Raw genomic sequence first — 18,171 nt, 5'->3', positions numbered from 1 at the left:
TTGTGTGGGGATGGATATTTTTTCAGGTTATTCTTTCAGAAACAGCCAATAGGATATTCCTTGCTGAGAGTGGAAGGAAAATTTTATCAGCGTTAATTGTGAAAGCACGAAAGGTAACTTGTTTTGTTGGCAAGTATTTTCATAGTTGTTTCTGTTGGACTGATGATTAAAATGCATTTAATTTTTAATAGAAAAAATAGTTTTTGTAGATAGTTGCAAAGGTTCACATAAAATAACCCAAAGAGCATAGATTTCTGCTTGGGCTGAATTATTTTCTATGTATAAAGCCCACTCTGTTTTGATCCCGTTGTTTTTCATAAATTATTCCCAATTTGCCATAAGATCTATGAATGTCATGGTGAGCATCATCATTAGATCCGCTAACAATCACCACTATTATTATTTTGAATACCTCTTCTCTTACCTCCCTTAATTCTGTTCAGTAAGAAGCTTCCAGGAAATAATATAGATCTCAGAAATTTGCAAATGCAAATTGAGCTGCCTCTTCCTCTCACTCATCTTCATGGGACTGGATGAGTCAGAAACAATGAAAAGAACTTCATTAAAACTATAAGGAACCACTTTTCTGAATGCAAGGTGTGTCCAGATGATGAAGAAAACCAAACTAAAACAGGCTTTCCTTGAACCGTTTGAACACCTGGCTTTCAGACCCAATCTGTTTGAACCTCAATCCAATCATTTGAATGATAAAATTATATTTATGGTACCCTATTTCAGAGGACTCTTATGATGATTAAATAAATGATAATTGGGAACACAAATTTTTTACAAAGTGTAAAATAAAGATGCTATTAACTACTTGCAGTTCCCGCTGTTAATTTATGGTGCTTTCTTGGCCTTCCCATGGCAGACGGGTGGTTTGAACTAGAGTTCCTCCTATAGAGTAGAAGTGCCTCAAAAGCATTAGATGGTGTCTTCTGTGACCAAGTTTTCACCTTAAGGACTGACCTAAGTAAGCGTACATGTTTGAGTATTAGGCACTTTGCTTATGACATTTTACAAATGTTCTTAGTTTTGGCTTCTTCAAAATGTTGGGGCAACAAAATATTAAACCTAATGGTATTCCTTGAAAATGTATTTTAACTCAGTAACCTAATCGAATTGAAGATCTAGGAAAAATTGACTTTAAGAGTAACTCATGTACTTTGCAGGCTTGAGCCTTGTTATGGGTTGAGTTTAGGGTTAAAGTGTGTTTTCTTCTGCAGAATCCAAAGAAGTTTGAAGATGTTTTTGATGAAATGATCTATTTTTTAGAACAGACTGATCACTGGGATAGTACTGAAATGGAACTTGCTGCTAAAGGAGTAAGTTCAATTTTTTTTTAATATTTATTCCCCTTGGTTATTTACACATAATATTTACATAATTTGAGGCCACTGGTGTTTTTTTCTTGTCCTTGTTAAATGATAGTAAAACCAATTGTGTGATAGTAGTAATGGCAGAGACATAAACAATAGCAGCAACAGGCTTTATACATTGGGGCAACAGTTGAAAAGTATTGTTTTTTTTGAAAGCCTTTCTCTTCCCTTCCTCCTTCCCTTCCTCCTTCCCTTCCTTCTGAAGGTCAGGAGCAGGCCCTAGCAGGGCAGTGGGGTGGCCTGTGCTGAGAGGGTTTCAGATGGGCAGGGTTTTGGCTACATATACAGGATCAAACAAACAATACACTGAGTGGCCAGATTATTATGATCTCTGAACGCATAATAATCTGGCCGGCCTGCCTGCTGGTCGAACTCCTGATTGAGGGGACAATTTGCATATTAGCCTTTTATTAAGTAGGATATACACTGAGTGGCCAGATTATTATGCGTTCAGAGATTATAATAATCTGGCCACTCAGTGTATATTAAGAATAATTGGAGCCAGGCTACTTACTGTACGAGAAGGGACGTATAAAAAGCTAGGGCTAGACTTGGAGCTAATAGCGTGAATTCATAGTTTATAATAGATATAGATAGATATAGAAATAAATAGAAAGGCTTGCATATATATAAACATATATACTTCCCAGCTCTGTTCACCAAGAGGGTTTGGGAGCAGCTACACCTTAAAAGAAATGACTCCTCAAGGGCACACAGATCTTGGCTTCTAAGTTCCATTCGCAACTGCAGGGAATTCTTGGAAAATGGCTGATCTCAGCACTGGGATAGGGAAAGTACATGATGAGCCTGGAGCATTTTGTTGTAATGGGAGCTTAAAGAATGAGTTTGCAAGAGGTAAAAGGCTTTCTGGGCAGAGAAAACAGTAGGTATAGAGACTCAGAGGCATAATATTTCCTTCTCTGGTGTTCCCTCCCTTGGTGAAAGAATTGGCATCCGTTCAGTTGTGCAGGCCAGAGACCTGGGACTCCTCCTTCACACCTTCTTCAGAGACCTGGTCCTCACCTACTTTATCGTATTCCTCTCTTGCTTTTTGTCAGTTTTAACTTGTAAATATCTTTCAGTTTCTTCAAATTTTCTCTATTCCTGCCAGCCCCACTGTAGTCTGAGTAACTACAGGCTTTCCTGGGCTACCTCAGTCTTCCCTGCCTACGCCTCCCCTCCCTGCATCCACTCTTACTCTCCTCCATTCCACTCTCCACATTGCTGCCAAACGGTCTTTAAAAAACACAATCTAATCATCCATCTCTCTTCCACCACTACCCCCCTAAAGTACTGTGAAGATGAATCCGAAATCATCAACACGGGCCATAAACTGCAGGAGCTGTCTCCTCCTCCGTGTGCCTCTGTGCTCTCTGCCATAGCGAGCCACAGCACACTGGCCGTGATTTTCTTTGACTCAACATCACTGTGTTCCTTCTTACCTTAACGTCCTTGATAAGGTGTTTTCTGTCCTGGATGCCTCCCTAGAGAAAGCCCACTGTGACATCCAGTCTAGGTTAGAAGCTCCACCATAGCCTCTCATAGTACTATGTACTTTTTCCTTTACTGTCCTTATCACAGTTTATAACTGTGTTTCTATGGGATTATTTGTTGCTGTTTGTTTTTCCCACTAAACTAAGCATCTGGTTTGCTTACTCTAGAAGTCTGAGCACCTGGTACACTATGCATGAATGAATGAAAGAGCAAGAGGTTCATGATGTTGTGGGCAAGACAGATACACCAATAACTCAGTGACAAAGCAGAATGAGCTTTGTGGATACCATAATGAAAGCAGGAACAGAGAACTCCTAGCATAGAGTGAAAGGAAAGATTAATTTCACTTGATGGGATGCATCTAGGAAGGACCACCTGTCATGTGAAGTGTAATTTCTGGGATTGAGTTGTTTTCATATTGGTCTCTCCTCTTCCTCTCTTTTTGTCAGAGATATAATCTGATTCAACTAAAAGCACTCAACTGTTATAAAGTCTGAAGCCCTGGCTCAGATTTCATTTAAGATCTATGTAATAATAATAATTTCTGTTTTAACTCATAATTTAATGCAGGTGAAAAATCTAAATTTTTATGATGTTGTTCTGGATTTTATATTAATGGATTCCTTTGAAGATTTAGAAAACCCACCCACATCCATACAGAATGTAGTAAATAATCGCTGGCTAAACTCATCCTTCAAAGAAACTGTAAGTAGTGTGTGTGTTTTTCTTTCTCAACCATGCAAATTTAATGAAAAACGGTCAGAACTGGAAAGATTAATAATATTTACATGTATATTACCTATAGAATGACTAGGGTGGACAGTGATGCATCCTTTCATATTGGGATCAGATGTGTAGAGTATATGTCTTCAGATGAAATTTCCTTTTTGGCTTTTCTATCAGTCCTTGCCTTGACCTGAAATAGTCAATATTTCTTTAGATCTAAAAATAAAAACAAAATACCTCAAGCTTCAGACTACTTTGGACCTAACAAAAAATTGTCTGTAACTGTGCATGGCGCCATGACTAAACTGAAATGTAGCAGTTGCAGTCAAAAGACAATATATATATATATTTTAAGTAAAATATGGGGATTCATGTTCCCAAATATTATAAAATTAGGGGGAGGAGTAGGCATGTGCCCCTCCCCCAAAAAAACAGGTTTTTAAACTATAATCTAAATTTTGAATGTTTTTAGTTTCTGTTGTTTTTCATACTCAAATCTCTATTTGACTTTTTTTTGGTTGGGCTTTAAGTGTGTACCTGGAAGTAGGTGGAATAGATATTCATGATGAAGTTTGAAGCCTTTAAAAAAATGTTCCAATGGGCTATGTCATAATTATTTTGCAAATTCCTGATAATTAAATTTTAAAACAGCCCTAGCTGGTTTGGCACAGTGGATAGAGCATCGGCCTGTGGATCAATTCTGGTCAAAGTATGTTTTAACCATAAGAGGTACATGTTATCTTCATTTCCATAACTACTTTGGTAAACTGACCTTGATTAAAGTTGGGTCATGCCAGAGTAGGGTCAGATTTCTTCAGAATCCAGGTGGGTGTTTCATCCCTACCATTATAGTTGTATTTTTTAGTTTTTAATTTGGATAAAACTGCTAGCTTTACCCAGTTATTTCCAGCAGTGCTATTCTTGAAAAAAAAGTACTTTGTTTTCATTGTTATGCACAAAACATTTATTGTATATGTGCATATATATATATATATTTCCATAGATGTGTATATATATATATATATATATATATATATATATATATATATATATATATACTAGAGACCTGATGCATGAAATTCGTGCAAGAGTAGGCCTTCCTTCCTCTGGCTGCCGGCATCCGGGACCCTGGCTTCCCTTGCAGCCCTGGCTTCGTCCAGAAGGTTGTCCGGAAGGACGTCTGGTCTAATTAGCATATTATGCTTTTATTATTATAGAGTATTATAGATATATATGTATTCTTTTCACATAGGAACAGAACTTAAGAACTCTGAGAGTTGAATTCTAATTGCCAATGTCATTGGTACCAGAGTTCAGCCTTTTTTCTTTAGAAACTTGGTATTTAATTGTTAAATTTATAAAGACAAAACCTTTACTAGTATATTAATATTTGCAGACAATAGAAGGAACTTGGACTAGTTCTTATTAGTAGTTAATGTTTTGAACATTTTAGACCCATCAACTTTGAATTTCTAATAAAAATCACTCTTTTCTAAATGGAAAGTTTATATAGTTATGAATTTAAGACTTATTTTTTCGTCTCTGCATATATTTAGGCTGTGGCTTCAAGTTGTTGGTCGGTGCTGAAACAGAAAAGGCAACAGATGAAGGTAAAATACCTTGGACTTCTTTGTTAAGTAATTCAAGGCTCCTGTCACAAAAACATCCGAGTCCATTCTCAAGTGGGAATGGCGGGTCATAAGGACTGTCCTTAAAGCTAGATGAGAGACTTATTGGTACATGGTTGGCTTCTTCTTTTTTGAATTCTTTCTCTCTCTTACTTAACTTTCTGTAGAGTTCAGTATAGCAAGTATTGAGGCATGCATGGGGTTTCTACTAAGTGGGAGAGGGTTCAGGGTTGGAAACTTTTGATAGAGTTTTGATTTTTGTTTTTTTCCACTTAATGATGTTTTAAGTCTTTTTTTTTTCTTTATTGATTAAGGTATTACATATGTGTCCTTATCGCCCCATTGCCCCTCCAACCCCCACTCATTCCCTCACCCCCCCTGTTGTCTGTGTTCATTGGTTAGGCTTACATGCATGCATACAAGTCCTTTGGTTGATCTCTCTCCTTTACCCCCACCCTCTCCTACCTTCACTCTGAGGTTTGACCGTCTGATCGATGCTTCTCTGTCCCTGGATCTGTTTTTGTTCATCAGCTTATGTTGTTCATTATATTCCACAAATGAGTGAGATCATGTGATATTTATCTTTCTCTGACTGGCTTATTTCACTTAGCATAATGCTCTCCAGTTCCATCCATGCTGTTGCAAATGGTAAGAATTCCTTCTTTTTTTACCGCAGCGTAGTTTTCCATTGTGTAGATGTATCACAGTTTTTTAATCCACTCATCTGCTGATGGGCACTTAGGCTGTTTCCAAATCTTAGCTATGGTAAATTGTGTTGCTATGGAAATAGGGGTGCATATATCCTTTCTGATTGGTATTTCTAGTTTCTTGGGATATATTCCTAGGAGTGGGATCACTGGGTCAAATGGGAGTTCCATTTTTAGTTTTTTGAGGAAACTCCATACTGTTCTCCACAGTGGCTGCACCAGTCTGCATTCCCACCAGCAGTGCGCGAGGGTTCCTTTTTCTTCGCATCCTCACCAGCACTTGTCCTTTGTTGATTTGTTGATGATAGCAATTCTGACAGGTGTGAGATGGTACCTCGTTGTCGTTTTGATTTGCATCTCTCGGATGATTAGTGACTTTGAGCATGTTTTCATATGTCTCTTGGCCTTCCTTTTGTCTTCTTTCGAAAAGTATTTAGGTCCGTTGCCCTTTTTTTTTTAATTATTGTTTAAAGTATTACATATAGTAGTACATATATCTCCGCTCATTTTTTTATTGGGTTGTTTATCTTCCTTTTGTTAAGTTGTATGAGTTCCCTGTAAATGTTGGAGATTAAACCCTTATTGGTGATGACATTGGCAAATATGTTCTCCCATGCAGTGGGCTTTCTTGTTGTTTTGTTGATGGGGTTTTTTTTGCTGTGCAGAAGCTTTTTATTTTGATGTAGTCCCATTTGTTTATTTTCTCTTTAGTTTCCATTGTCCTAGGAGCTGTATCCGTGAAGACACTGCTTTGGCATACGTCTGAGATTTTGCTGCCTGTGGATTCCTCTGGTATTTTTATGGTTTCCGTTTTGTGTTTTTAAGTCCTTTATCCATTTTGAGTTTATTTTTGTGAATGGTGTAAGTTGGTGGTCTAGTTTCATTTTTTTGCATGAATCTGTCCAATTTTCCCAATACCATTAATTGAAGAGACTGTCTTGACTCCATTGTATGTTCTTGCCTCCTTTGTCAAATATTAATTGAGCATAGTGGCTTGGGTTGATTTCTGGGTTCTCTATTCTATTCCATTGGTCTATATGTCTGTTCTTGTGCCAGTACCAGACAGTTTTGAGAACAGTGGCTTTGTAATACAGCTTGATATCTGGTACTGAGATCCCACCTACTTTGTTCTTCTTTCTCAGGATTGCTGCAGCTATTCTGGGTCTCTTTTTATTCCAGATGAATTTTTGGAGAGTTTGTTCTAGGTCTGTGAAATATGCTGTTGGTATTTTAATAGGTATTGCATTGAATCTATAGATTGCTTTGGGTAGTATGGACATTTTAATGATGTTGAGTCTACCAATCCATGAACATGGTACCATGTGTTTATGTCTTCCTCTATCTCTTTTTTCAGTGTCCTGTAGTTTTCCGTGTATAGGTATTTTACCTCCTTAGTTAAGTTTATTCCTAGGTATCTTAATTTTTTTGGTGTGATGGTAAATGGGATTTTTTTTTTTTTAGTCTGATGTCTTAAGTCTTTTAAAAATTGTTTAATATACTGGTTTCCACTTTATGTAATCCAATTGAGAAATAATGATTTGATTCTAATAGCTGTCTTATTCAAATGAGAGGCTCCACAAAAAAAGTCTCAAAGTTTCTATCCTGCCTCCATGTTGTACACCCTTCAGCCCATCTCGCCTACTGCATGCTGTTCTCACCATTCACTCCTGTGGTAAGGGCATGGACGCTGGAGTTAGGCTGCCTGGTTCAAATGCCACTTATCAGCCATGACCTCGTAAGGTGCTTAACCTCTCTGTGCCTTAGTTTCCTCATCTCTCAAAAAGAGTATAGTATCTACTGCATGGGGTTTTTGAAGATAAAGTGTATAGTGCTTACAACTGTGTTTGGCATAGTACATTTTGCAAGTATTGGTTATTATATTATTTGCATACTTACCTGTAGCTTTTATTTTTATTATATCTATATTTCTCAGTCTTATTCTTGTAACTTTGAGATGGTATTGCCAAGGACGGTGTTTTCAAAACACACTTCTCACAGCATCTTCAGAAAGGGCTTCTTAAAAATAATTCTGGAGACCCTGTCTTTGAGTAATTCTTATTTAAAATGATTCTAGAGACCTGTTGTTTTAAACAAGTTCCCTAAATGATGATTATAGACTGTAATGCTTGAGAACCCTGGGCGGGGGGACAGACTTGTAGACTGGGTCTGATTCTCACACAGCCCGTACGATTGATGATGGGCAAGTTACTATCAGCTGACGTTCAGTTTTCCTGTTTGCACAATGGAGTTAATGCTGTTTCATAGGGCTGCTGTAAGGATGAAATGAGATTATATCAACAAGCTTAATTTAAACATAAAATTAAGAGTAAATATTACAAAGATTTTAATAATTGTAGTTTCCATAATTATAACATTATCATTATATCTCACTTTTTTTTTTCTTTTTTAAGCATGAATCTTGGGCTTAGTCTGCTTTCTGTATCTACATAAACCTATTGGGGAACTGTTTCCTACACCTGGAATGCCATACTCTGGTCTTTGTTTTTCAATAAGTCTTACCTGCTGTTGAGTTCAGTTCAACAGTTATTCCTTGGGAAGCGTGTCCCTTCTACTTCAGCCCATGCTAACTATCTGAAAGCATTTAGCGGCTGTGTAGGGTTTAGAATTTTAATTTATGCAGAACATCTCATGCTATAGTAATAACTTCAGTGCATCCCTCATAACGTTTTGGCTTCATTAGTGAGCTATGTGTGATTTAGGACAGGTTGTTTAATCTCTCTGAAGTATCACGTTTTACATATTAAAGTGTTTACATGACCTACTTTTTCAGGAACGTTTTATTAAATTAACTAGAACCTAGCACATTATCTGGAATATAATGAGTACTCATTAAATGGTAATTGCTGCTATAATATGTTTCTTAAATTGAGGTTTAGAAGATGTCCTAGAGCCTGTAAAATAGAAAATAACCCCGTCAGGAGGCAGAATCTTAAGGCATAGTTATCCCCCGAAGATGCTATGACAAATCCCATAGGACCTTATTTAACCAGGGACATTCAGCAAGTTATTAATAAACTTAGAGAGTTTCCTAAATCACAACTGTATGTTTTACTATTTCACAAGAAGAGGCAATTACACAATTAAATGCTTCAATAATAGCTGGTTCCTTAACAAAAAGTTAGGATTCTAGTAAGCACTATTTTGTGCTTAATCATTTAAAATTTGTTTTAGTCTTTTTCAGATAATCTAATTAAGTGATTGAGTAGAATTTTTTAATAGCTGAAACAATGGCGGTCTCATTAATTCTAAAAATTATACTGCTAAGGAACATTGTGCCATTCTTGTTTTTATTTGGTTACAACGCTGATGATTGTTTTTTTATGAAGTGAAAATGCCTTTAAGAAATACTGTTTCTCAGCATATTTGAAACTATTGGCTAGGTTATGAAATTCACAGAAAATATTCTGTGACTAAAAGTTACTTGTAAGTTTATTTTCTTATTAGGCTGGCTCATCATTGATCTTTGGTTTCCCCTCAAAAGATGATGGATAGCAATTTAGGTTTCTAAAGAAAAAGCAGATTCAAAAAGGTAAAAATAACTTGATTTTCTTTTACTTTCCAACAGATCCCGGATGGATTTTTTGCTCATTTTTATGCCATTTGTGAGCACATCAGCCCTGTCCTAGCCTGGGGCTTTTTGGGCCCTAGAAATTCTCTCTATGATTTATGTTGCTTCTTTAAGGTATGTCCAGTCATTGAACCATTTCTTTTTTCTAAATAAAAAATCCAATAAGGTATATTCTGTTTGGTTTGTTTGTTTGCATTTGTAGAAGAGAGAATGTTATTTAAAGGTGAAGCTATAAAAGTCACCTAAATTCAGTGTTTAAGTGCCAGTAGATCAGTGTTATATAGTTACTAGAGGCCCAGTGCATGATTGAATCATGCACGTGTAGGGTCCCCTACACGCTTTCGCTTTTGATCGCGGGGGAGCTGGGTGCCTGTCCGCTGGTGCCAGAGCAGACAGGCACCCAGCTCCCCCGCTTTTGATGGTCAGCGGCAGGACGTGAGCTCGCTGCCCCAGAGGCTCCTTCTGTTCCGCAGCACAGCCATGGCGCAGACGCTGAGCTCGCGCCGCCGCTGGCGACGCGAGCTCAGCGTCCCACCGGCCCAATCGGCTACCCCGGCCACCCCAAGTCCTGCCCCCTGCGCCTCCCGCTGGCCCAATCGTGGGCGTAGCAGAGTGATGGTAATTTACATATTACCCTTTTATTAGGTAGGATGGTGCTTTTTCCTGGAGTAGATGCAAGTTCATCACCTTGTGCATCTGTGATAGATGCATGATCTTGGGTGGAGTCATGATGTTATAGTCAAACTAGGGGCTCAGTGCACAGAACATGTACCCTTGTTCTTCATACCTGAATGCTTTTGAAATTTATAAAATAAATAATATTTGTCTTTATTGCTCATGTGGCAATTTAGAAAGAAGTTCTGGTTCAAGGTAATATTAATGCACCTTGAAATGAACGGTGGGCCGCAAGACTGCAGTGGGCACAGGGGCGGGTCTCGGCCCATCCTCCGTGCCCCCGCCCGGCCCCTCCCTCTGAGGCCCCTGGTCCCCTGTCTGCCACAGCCTTGTTCCCACCGCCACCGCCCCCACATGCTGACAGCGCCAGCCCCACTCGCACCCACTGACAGCGCGGAGCCATGGGGGCCGGCACCAGCAGTGGGTGTGAGCAGCGGCTGCTGCCCCAATCGCCTCTCAGGAGTAGGGGGAGGTGGAGAAGCCCTGAAGGGTGATTGTGGCCGGCAGCTGCTGCTGGCACCCGCTGATGGCACCAAGTGATCGGGGTCGGCGCTGGGCGCCGGCAGTGGGTGCAAGCAGGGCCAGCACTGGCAGCAGGTGCGAGCACCGGGCAGGACCGCAGTGTGTGGGAGCAAAGAATTTTCAGTAACTACCAGAGGCTCGCCCCGATGACAGTGACCAGCACCCCGCCTTGGTCTGGTGCCCCTGCTCACCTGCTCCACCATCCAGCTGTGGCTGACACCACCATGTTCCGTGCTCTGCCACCTTCTGCCGACGCCCGCCATGGTTCACGTGCACCCCTGTGGTCAGCGCATGTCATAGAGACCGGTTGTTCAGTTGTCCAGTTGTTCAGTTGTTCCACTGTTTGGTCTATTTGCATATTAGGGTTTTATGTATATAGATTGCTGAAGACAGCTTGTTCTTCATACCTGAATGCTTTTGAAATTTATAAAATAAATAATATTTGTCTTTATTGCTCATGTGGCAATTTAGAAAGAAGTTCTGGTTCAAGGTAATATTAATGACAAAATCCCAGTTGTGAGAAATAACATGAGAGTTTAAAGTTGTATCCCAACATCAGCAGTTTAAGTTTGCCAAAAAACAATTTATATAGCTCATTGCAGAAGTTTCTGTTTGGCACAGTGCCAAGAAAAGTTTCACTATTTTAATAGCCTTCAGTTGAGGCTGAATTTCAAGGAACAAATAAAAAAGTAAATATAACAAGTATGAATTGGAAAGTTTTTGATGCTTGAAAGTTTGGCTGTTTCACTATACCCTTCATTAAAAAAATAAAATTATGTTTATGTGCTCTTAATATAGCATTTATGTAAATGATTTAGGAAATGTTTATTTTACTATCATTTAAAACTCATTATTTTTTGACAAGTTTACTTGACCTCCCAAATGTAAGGTAAGGTATGTGTTTAGTGGGAAAAATCTGGACTGGGAATTAAGTCTGTCATTAATGAACAGTCTGACTCTGGGAAAATCATGCCTTGTCCTCTTTTTCTTCATTAAAATGAGGGAGCTTGACAGATCAATTGCTAATGAGCCTTCTAGTTACAACATCTGGTGATTCTAAGAGGTGTGCCTTCTTAGTACTTCTTTTTTTTTTTCCTTTCTTAAATTTTTTTTTTAATTGATTTCAGAGAGGAAGGAGAGGGAGAAAGAGAGAGAAACATCAATGATGAGAGAGAATCACTGATCGGCTGTCTCCTACACACCCCACACTGGGGATCAAGCCCACAACCCGGGCATGTACCCTGACTGGAATCAAATCATGACCTCCTGGTCATAGGTCGACACTCAACCACTGAGCCATACCAGCCCTCTGGGCTTCTTAGTACTTCGTAACATTTGATTTCTATACTATAGAAATTAAATATTCATGTTTTTACTCTTTGGAATTACTTTAATTTTCATCTTGGCATAATAGCCAGAAACTTAATACTTAGTAGTATACAACTTGCTTAAAATGAGTTTCAGCATAAATATGAACTTACTGGCCCTAACTGGTTTGGCTCAGTGGATAGAGCATCGGCCTGCGGACTCAAGGGTGTCAGGTTCAGTTTCAGTCAAGGGCATGTACCTTGGTTGCAGGCACATACCCAGTAGGGAGTGTGCAGGAGGCAGCTGATCGATGTTTCTCTCTCATCGATGTTTCTAACTCTCTATCCCTCTCCCTTCCTCTCTGTTAAAAATCAATTTAAAAAAAAAAGAGCTAAAAAAATATTAACTTACTGCAATGAAATATTTTTATTATTTAAAAGTCTTTATTGTTAAAAGTACTACATTATGTCCTCTTTTCTCCCCCACCCCGTTACCCTCTTACTAGGCCACCCCCAGCCTTCACCCCACTGTTGTCTGTGTCCGTGGGTTATGTATATATGCATAGAAGTTCTTTGATTGATCTCTTCCCACCCACCCACCCATCCACCCCCTGCCTTCCCTCTGATGTTCCACAGTCTGTTCCATTTGCTTCTAAAATTATTTTTATTTTGCATGTATCCTGTTTTTTTATGTACAGAAAAATGTACATTTAAAACTTATACATTATAATTATTGGAAATAGTTTACTCTAAAGTAGTACCAGTGCTCATAGGTAACATTGGAAACTTCAGTTATTGGGAAAGGACTAATAATAGCCCCTTACCTTTATGCAGTGCTTTAGGGTTTACAGGCATTTTCTACAGATTGTTTTTTATCATAACATCAACCTTGAGTGGTAAAAAAAGGACACAAAGTATTGCCCCTTATTTTACAGTAAAAGGAAATGAGACCCAAATAGGTCTAATCATTTGTTCAATGACCCCTTTCCAATGAGATATGAAACTAGCATTGGAACTCAGACCTTCTGACTCCTAATTCAAAGCATGTGACAACATTAGTGACTATTTAGAGGTAATATAATTTTGGTCTAGTAAGTGCCAATTTGTTTTGTGTTTATTTTCCAGAATCAGGTTCTTTTCTTTCTCAAAGACATTTTTGACTTCGAGAAAGTACGCTATTCCAGCATCGAGACCTTGGCGGAAGACCTCATGCAGTTACTTATTCGCCGCACTGAACTTCTAATGGCCTATCTCGGAGCCGATGCGCTGAGGCATACAAGCAGCTGTATCAGTAATCATGGTCAGGTTATGTCCACTGGCCTGGTAGAAGCCAAAGTTCAATAAGTCTCTTAAAATCAGACAGTTTGGGTGTGCTATGAAATGTCTTAAGGTAACTGTTGATTCTGTAACACATATTACACAGAATTGGTGGATGTGGTCTCAGGGAGGGAGAGAAATCTAGTAAAGAATGAGTGACCGTACTGTACTTACACAGAAGTCCTGGCATTGAATCCCTGTATAGTATATCCAAAGCAGCTTTTCACAGTTTTTAGGTAATAATTTAAGTCATGAAATGTTGCATATTACACAGCATATTTTGCTTGAATTGAAGCCAGTACTTGGGAGTTAATTGATTTGTCGTCTTGAAGCTGTCTGAAATGTCTAGTCTTATTCTCAAAAGCTCCGTTTTTATGCTTTGCGCCTTGAAATCACACACTTTAGCTAAGACCTATGTGGCCTGCATATACAAGAATATATTACTCCTAGTGTCCACAAACTTTTGCTTGAAAATGTATTTTTAATTGTAAAGTTGTTCATTTGTTTAATCAAGTTTAGACAGTAGTGGTGTTTAATATGTACTGCTTATATTATTGCTTGTGCATTTGCTTATGTATTTAAATCAAAGAAATTGTAATGACTATCATTATAAAACATTTAAATGAATTGACACTGAGAAGTTTATGTTATAAGTTTATATTAGATTTACTGCAGTTTCCAAAATATATTGTTGGTCCTATAAGTTACAGTAGAGATATTAAGAAATTTATTTTATCTGTTTATAGATTAGAGCATTTTTCTCTTAAATGAGTATTGATTAAAAAGATAACATTTATTAACTAAAACAGGCAATTAAAATTTTTTCTGTGTAGTTTTGAGACTATCTCCCAACACCTGAAGTTATTAATCTTAATACAGTAAAGTCATTTCTCCTTTCTCCTTCTCTAAAACTGGTTTTTAGTTGTTCTCACAGAGAACTTAGCAAATACGTCCATATTTTTAAAATATTATTCATACTTTGAATCTTAGTGTGGTTTTAAAGAAGGGTTTCCCCCCATGAATATAGAACAAAATATTTTTAATTGTATAGAAGTATATTTCATGTCCTTTATGATAAATGTATGAACAAATGGGTTGTTCATGTAAGTGAAGTTCTTTAAAAGTATATTAGGTACTTTTAGAGTTGTGTCTAAATTATATACCACTTATTTGGAGTGGCTGACTCAGTATATAAATGGATTATATTTGTTGATTTCGTTATCAAAGTAGGCTTTATTCATTTTAGTGAGTTACCCAGAAGGATTTAAATATATTTTTTTAGAATGCATTTTTAGATTAAAGTGCCTAATTTCTGATTAAGAAATAGAAAATGAAAAGTGGGGTGGGGAGCATAATCTTTTAAGGTTTTAACCTTTTGCACTCGGATGTTGAGTGTGACTCGACACGATTAGCATTAGAATAAAGGAATCGAGAAAAAAGCAAGTGAGTGCAAAGGGTTAAATCTGTGTATGTGCCATGTTTGGGTAACAGTAGTTACAGAATATGAGACTCAGCATTTTCATTCTGTTTGCATGTACTGTGTTCCATAATGTACAGGTTATAGCATTAAAAAATATGAAATATTGCTCTAATAATTTTTTTAGTATATAGCTCCTTGACTTTTCTTACATATATTCTTAATTTAAGAATTTGCTATTTATAATTTGGATTATTGATGGATGAGTATGATTAGAAGCATCAAAGCTAAAAATTGCATTATGTAATGTTTACTTTTTAATTTATATCTGGTGTTTCTAGCTTCTTGTTGAGCTATCACTGGCCTTGAATGATTCACACACACACACACATATGTTTGCACACATATTCCCATTATCGTGTAGGCAAAACAGTTATTGCTTATGTTAATTTTCCTGTTTGGGGGGCTAAATGTACTCTTTTATTTGAGGAAGATTTTGTTTGAAAACTATTCTGAAGAATTGCACTACTTAATAATGCTGCTACTGCATAAGATAATTGAGTAATTTATTTCATCAGGTAAGATGAATGGCTTTCCAAAAGGTGTTTTTTCTTTCTTTTCTTTTTTGCTTTTATATTTCATCTTTAAAAAAAAAAGTTGCCCAGCCTTGGCCGGTTTGGCTCAGTGGATAGAGTGTCAGCCTGAGGACTGAAGGGTCCCAGGTTCAATTCCGGTCAAGGGCACATGCCCAGGTTGCAGGCTCGGTCCCCAGTGTGGGGGCGTGCAGGAGGCAACCGATCAATGATTCTCTCATCGATGTTTCTGTCTCTCCCTCTGCCTTCCCCTCTGAAATCAATCAATCAATCAATCAATCAATATAAATACATATATATATATATTTTTTAAAGGTTATCCATATTCAAGAGGTTGGTTTGTCTAATTAAGAGTTTCCATTTAATTAATTTTTGGTCAGTTCAGTAGCTACTACTTGAGTAAGATGCTTTCTTTGTGGCCTTTAACGAAAGAGTCAGGAGTGACCAAATAGAAGTTCAGGGTAATGCATATAGGGGGAAAAAACTCTATTGTAAGAGAAGAAACTTGACATTTTAAAAGAAACATCTCTTAAAGTTGTTTTAACTCTTTAGATAATAATTTAAGTCATGAAATGTTGACTTAAATTATTGACCACAGAAGAGTTCTTAAGACATATGCATCAATTTCAGTTTGCCTTGACATTGGCTTAAACAGTTAAAGTAATGTTTTAAAAATAAAAAATCGATTTGCACTAGTTTAAAATCTTTTAGAATGAACTCTTTTAACATTTACTCACGGTAGCATTATCAGAAAATTGTCATCGCCAGAGGAGTTCTACCACCCACTTCCCCATGTAAATTATGAGGACCTTGAATTAGTCCTGAGAAAATGGATTCTTTTCCCTTGTGTTTTCTGGAAGACAAAAGATAAATGTTCAGGTGATTTATACTTGGTAATTTTATTTTTCTGTTTTGGATTCTTTACATTTTTCTTTAACTAAAAGGCTAGTTGTTGTTTTCTCTAAGACTTACAATATGATTGTTAAATGTCAAAATGAGATTATCTTTTTAAAAAGAAGCTGTTTTTCATACTGTTATAGTGAGCTACAAAACTTTCACAAAGTAGTATTCTTTCTTTACAATTATTTACTATGATTAGAATAATTTGTTGAATTAACTGACTATAAAAAATATTTACAACTTTTTCTTGCCTTGAGATGTAACATTTCCTACTTAAATGATTACCTGAGGAATGGTTATTTACATTACAAAAGAATACTTTATCATTCTTTTAAACACATGAAATAGAAATGCCAAAGTAACATTTTAACATACTTCTCTGTGACCTTTCAGAATCAGAAATTTTAAATTATGTTTGTAACATAATTTGCTTTTATTGTAATGTGAACACATTGGAAATTATTTGGAATATACATTTCAAAGTGATTATACGAATTAGGCTAAATTCAAATTTTTGGTTATTTGCTTAATCAAATTTAGAAATATCTCTGTATGTGAGACATAGGAATTTGTATAATCTGTGATTAATGGAAATAAGGTTATCCTTTTTTTGTTCCTAGTGATTATATTATGTTATTGTTTTGCTTAGTTTGAGAACAACCATGTATTAGCTTTACTTGGCTGATATGAGTAAATGTGTCTATTTCCTAAATGTAAGGACTGCACTAACTAATTTATGTAAAAGTGAAACACTACAGTAGCAGAAAAACAGCACTGGCTCTTCAGCCAAAATAAGCACTATAACATGGATGTATTTCTACTGCTGCCAAATAAAAAAAGTGATGGTATATCTTGCTGATGTATTGAATATTTTATACAATACTTATATGTTTGCAAGGTCACACTTGTTGCACTTTCAGTCTCCATAAGATCTCACATATACAGGCATAGAAAACACAGACAGCCCAGCTGGCGTGGCTCAGTGGTTGAGCATCGACCTATGAACCATGAGGTCATGGTTTGATTCCCCTCTGTGGGGCCTGCAGGAGGCAGCCGATCAATGATTTTCTCTCATCATTGATGTTTCTATCTCTTTCCCTTTCCCTTTCTCTCTGAAATCAATAAAAAATATATTAAGAGAACTGTAGAAGCACTGAAATCAAGTGTCCACATTTTCTTATGTACTAACTGGGAGAATGAATGAAGTCAAAGTACTTGTAGTATTTTAATTAATAATTTAAAGTGGTCTGATTAATAATGCCATCCAACACAGTACAAATTTATCCTATTGATGTACATGCATCCATCCCTATTCAGACATCTCCCTTTCCCACTACTTTTTAGTATTGAGACATTTAGTCCAGGAGAGGGAGTACAATGTTTCTCTCATCGATGTTTCACTCTCCCTCCCTGAAATCAATAAAAACATATTTTTAAAAGTGTATTTTAGGATAATTAAATATGTACAGTATAGATAAATGTATGTAGTTCTATTTTAAACTATTAAATTAAACAAACTGAATCTAATTTAACAGGCAAACCATACAAATGTGAGTGGACTCTCTTCCTAGCTAGGGTATAGTGTTGGAGATAGAATGAGAAACCAGATCAGAATCTCAATCTCATCTTCTGGTTTTTTGTTTGTTTTTTTGTCATCTGCCATACACTGTTGTCTCATGCCATCCTCTCTGTATGTTTAAAATATTTCTCTACAAGCATCTCAGTGTCCTATTGTTACACTATTTCTAGAGTTTTGCTGGAAATCTTTGTAAACTCGGTTTATCCACTTCCATTCTTATCGTTCCTATGCTGCTTTTGACTTCTATTTTTTATGTAGTGTTTCTTTCTATACCCTGTATTCTAATCTCCCCTGCCACTTCTCCTTCAATCTCTGCTGTGCTACTGACATCAGGCCAC

General features: G+C 37.0%; 1 protein-coding gene across 3 annotated transcripts in view; it reads left to right on the top strand.

Annotated features, from left to right (window-relative positions):
* MIGA1 (mitoguardin 1) overlaps nucleotides 1-17,060 on the top strand; it is a gene marked incomplete at its 5' end in the record, with an annotated part of 87,674 nt that extends 70,614 nt beyond the window's left edge. For all 3 annotated transcript variants that reach the window (XM_079777373.1, XM_079777374.1, XM_079777372.1), the window contains 6 exons: nucleotides 27-113; nucleotides 1,227-1,325; nucleotides 3,444-3,578; nucleotides 5,156-5,209; nucleotides 9,521-9,637; nucleotides 13,153-17,060. In XM_079777373.1, coding sequence (XP_079633499.1) covers nucleotides 27-113; nucleotides 1,227-1,325; nucleotides 3,444-3,578; nucleotides 5,156-5,209; nucleotides 9,521-9,637; nucleotides 13,153-13,371 — 711 coding nt within the window. In that variant the 3' untranslated portion in view covers nucleotides 13,372-17,060. The remainder of the gene's footprint in view (nucleotides 1-26; nucleotides 114-1,226; nucleotides 1,326-3,443; nucleotides 3,579-5,155; nucleotides 5,210-9,520; nucleotides 9,638-13,152) is intronic.
* Nucleotides 17,061-18,171: the final 1,111 nt, after the last annotated feature.

This window comes from Cnephaeus nilssonii, assembly GCF_951640355.1.
Source record: "Cnephaeus nilssonii genome assembly, chromosome: 7".
Lineage (NCBI taxonomy): Eukaryota > Metazoa > Chordata > Mammalia > Chiroptera > Vespertilionidae > Cnephaeus > Cnephaeus nilssonii.
This window is presented reverse-complemented; position numbering and strand designations above follow the sequence as displayed.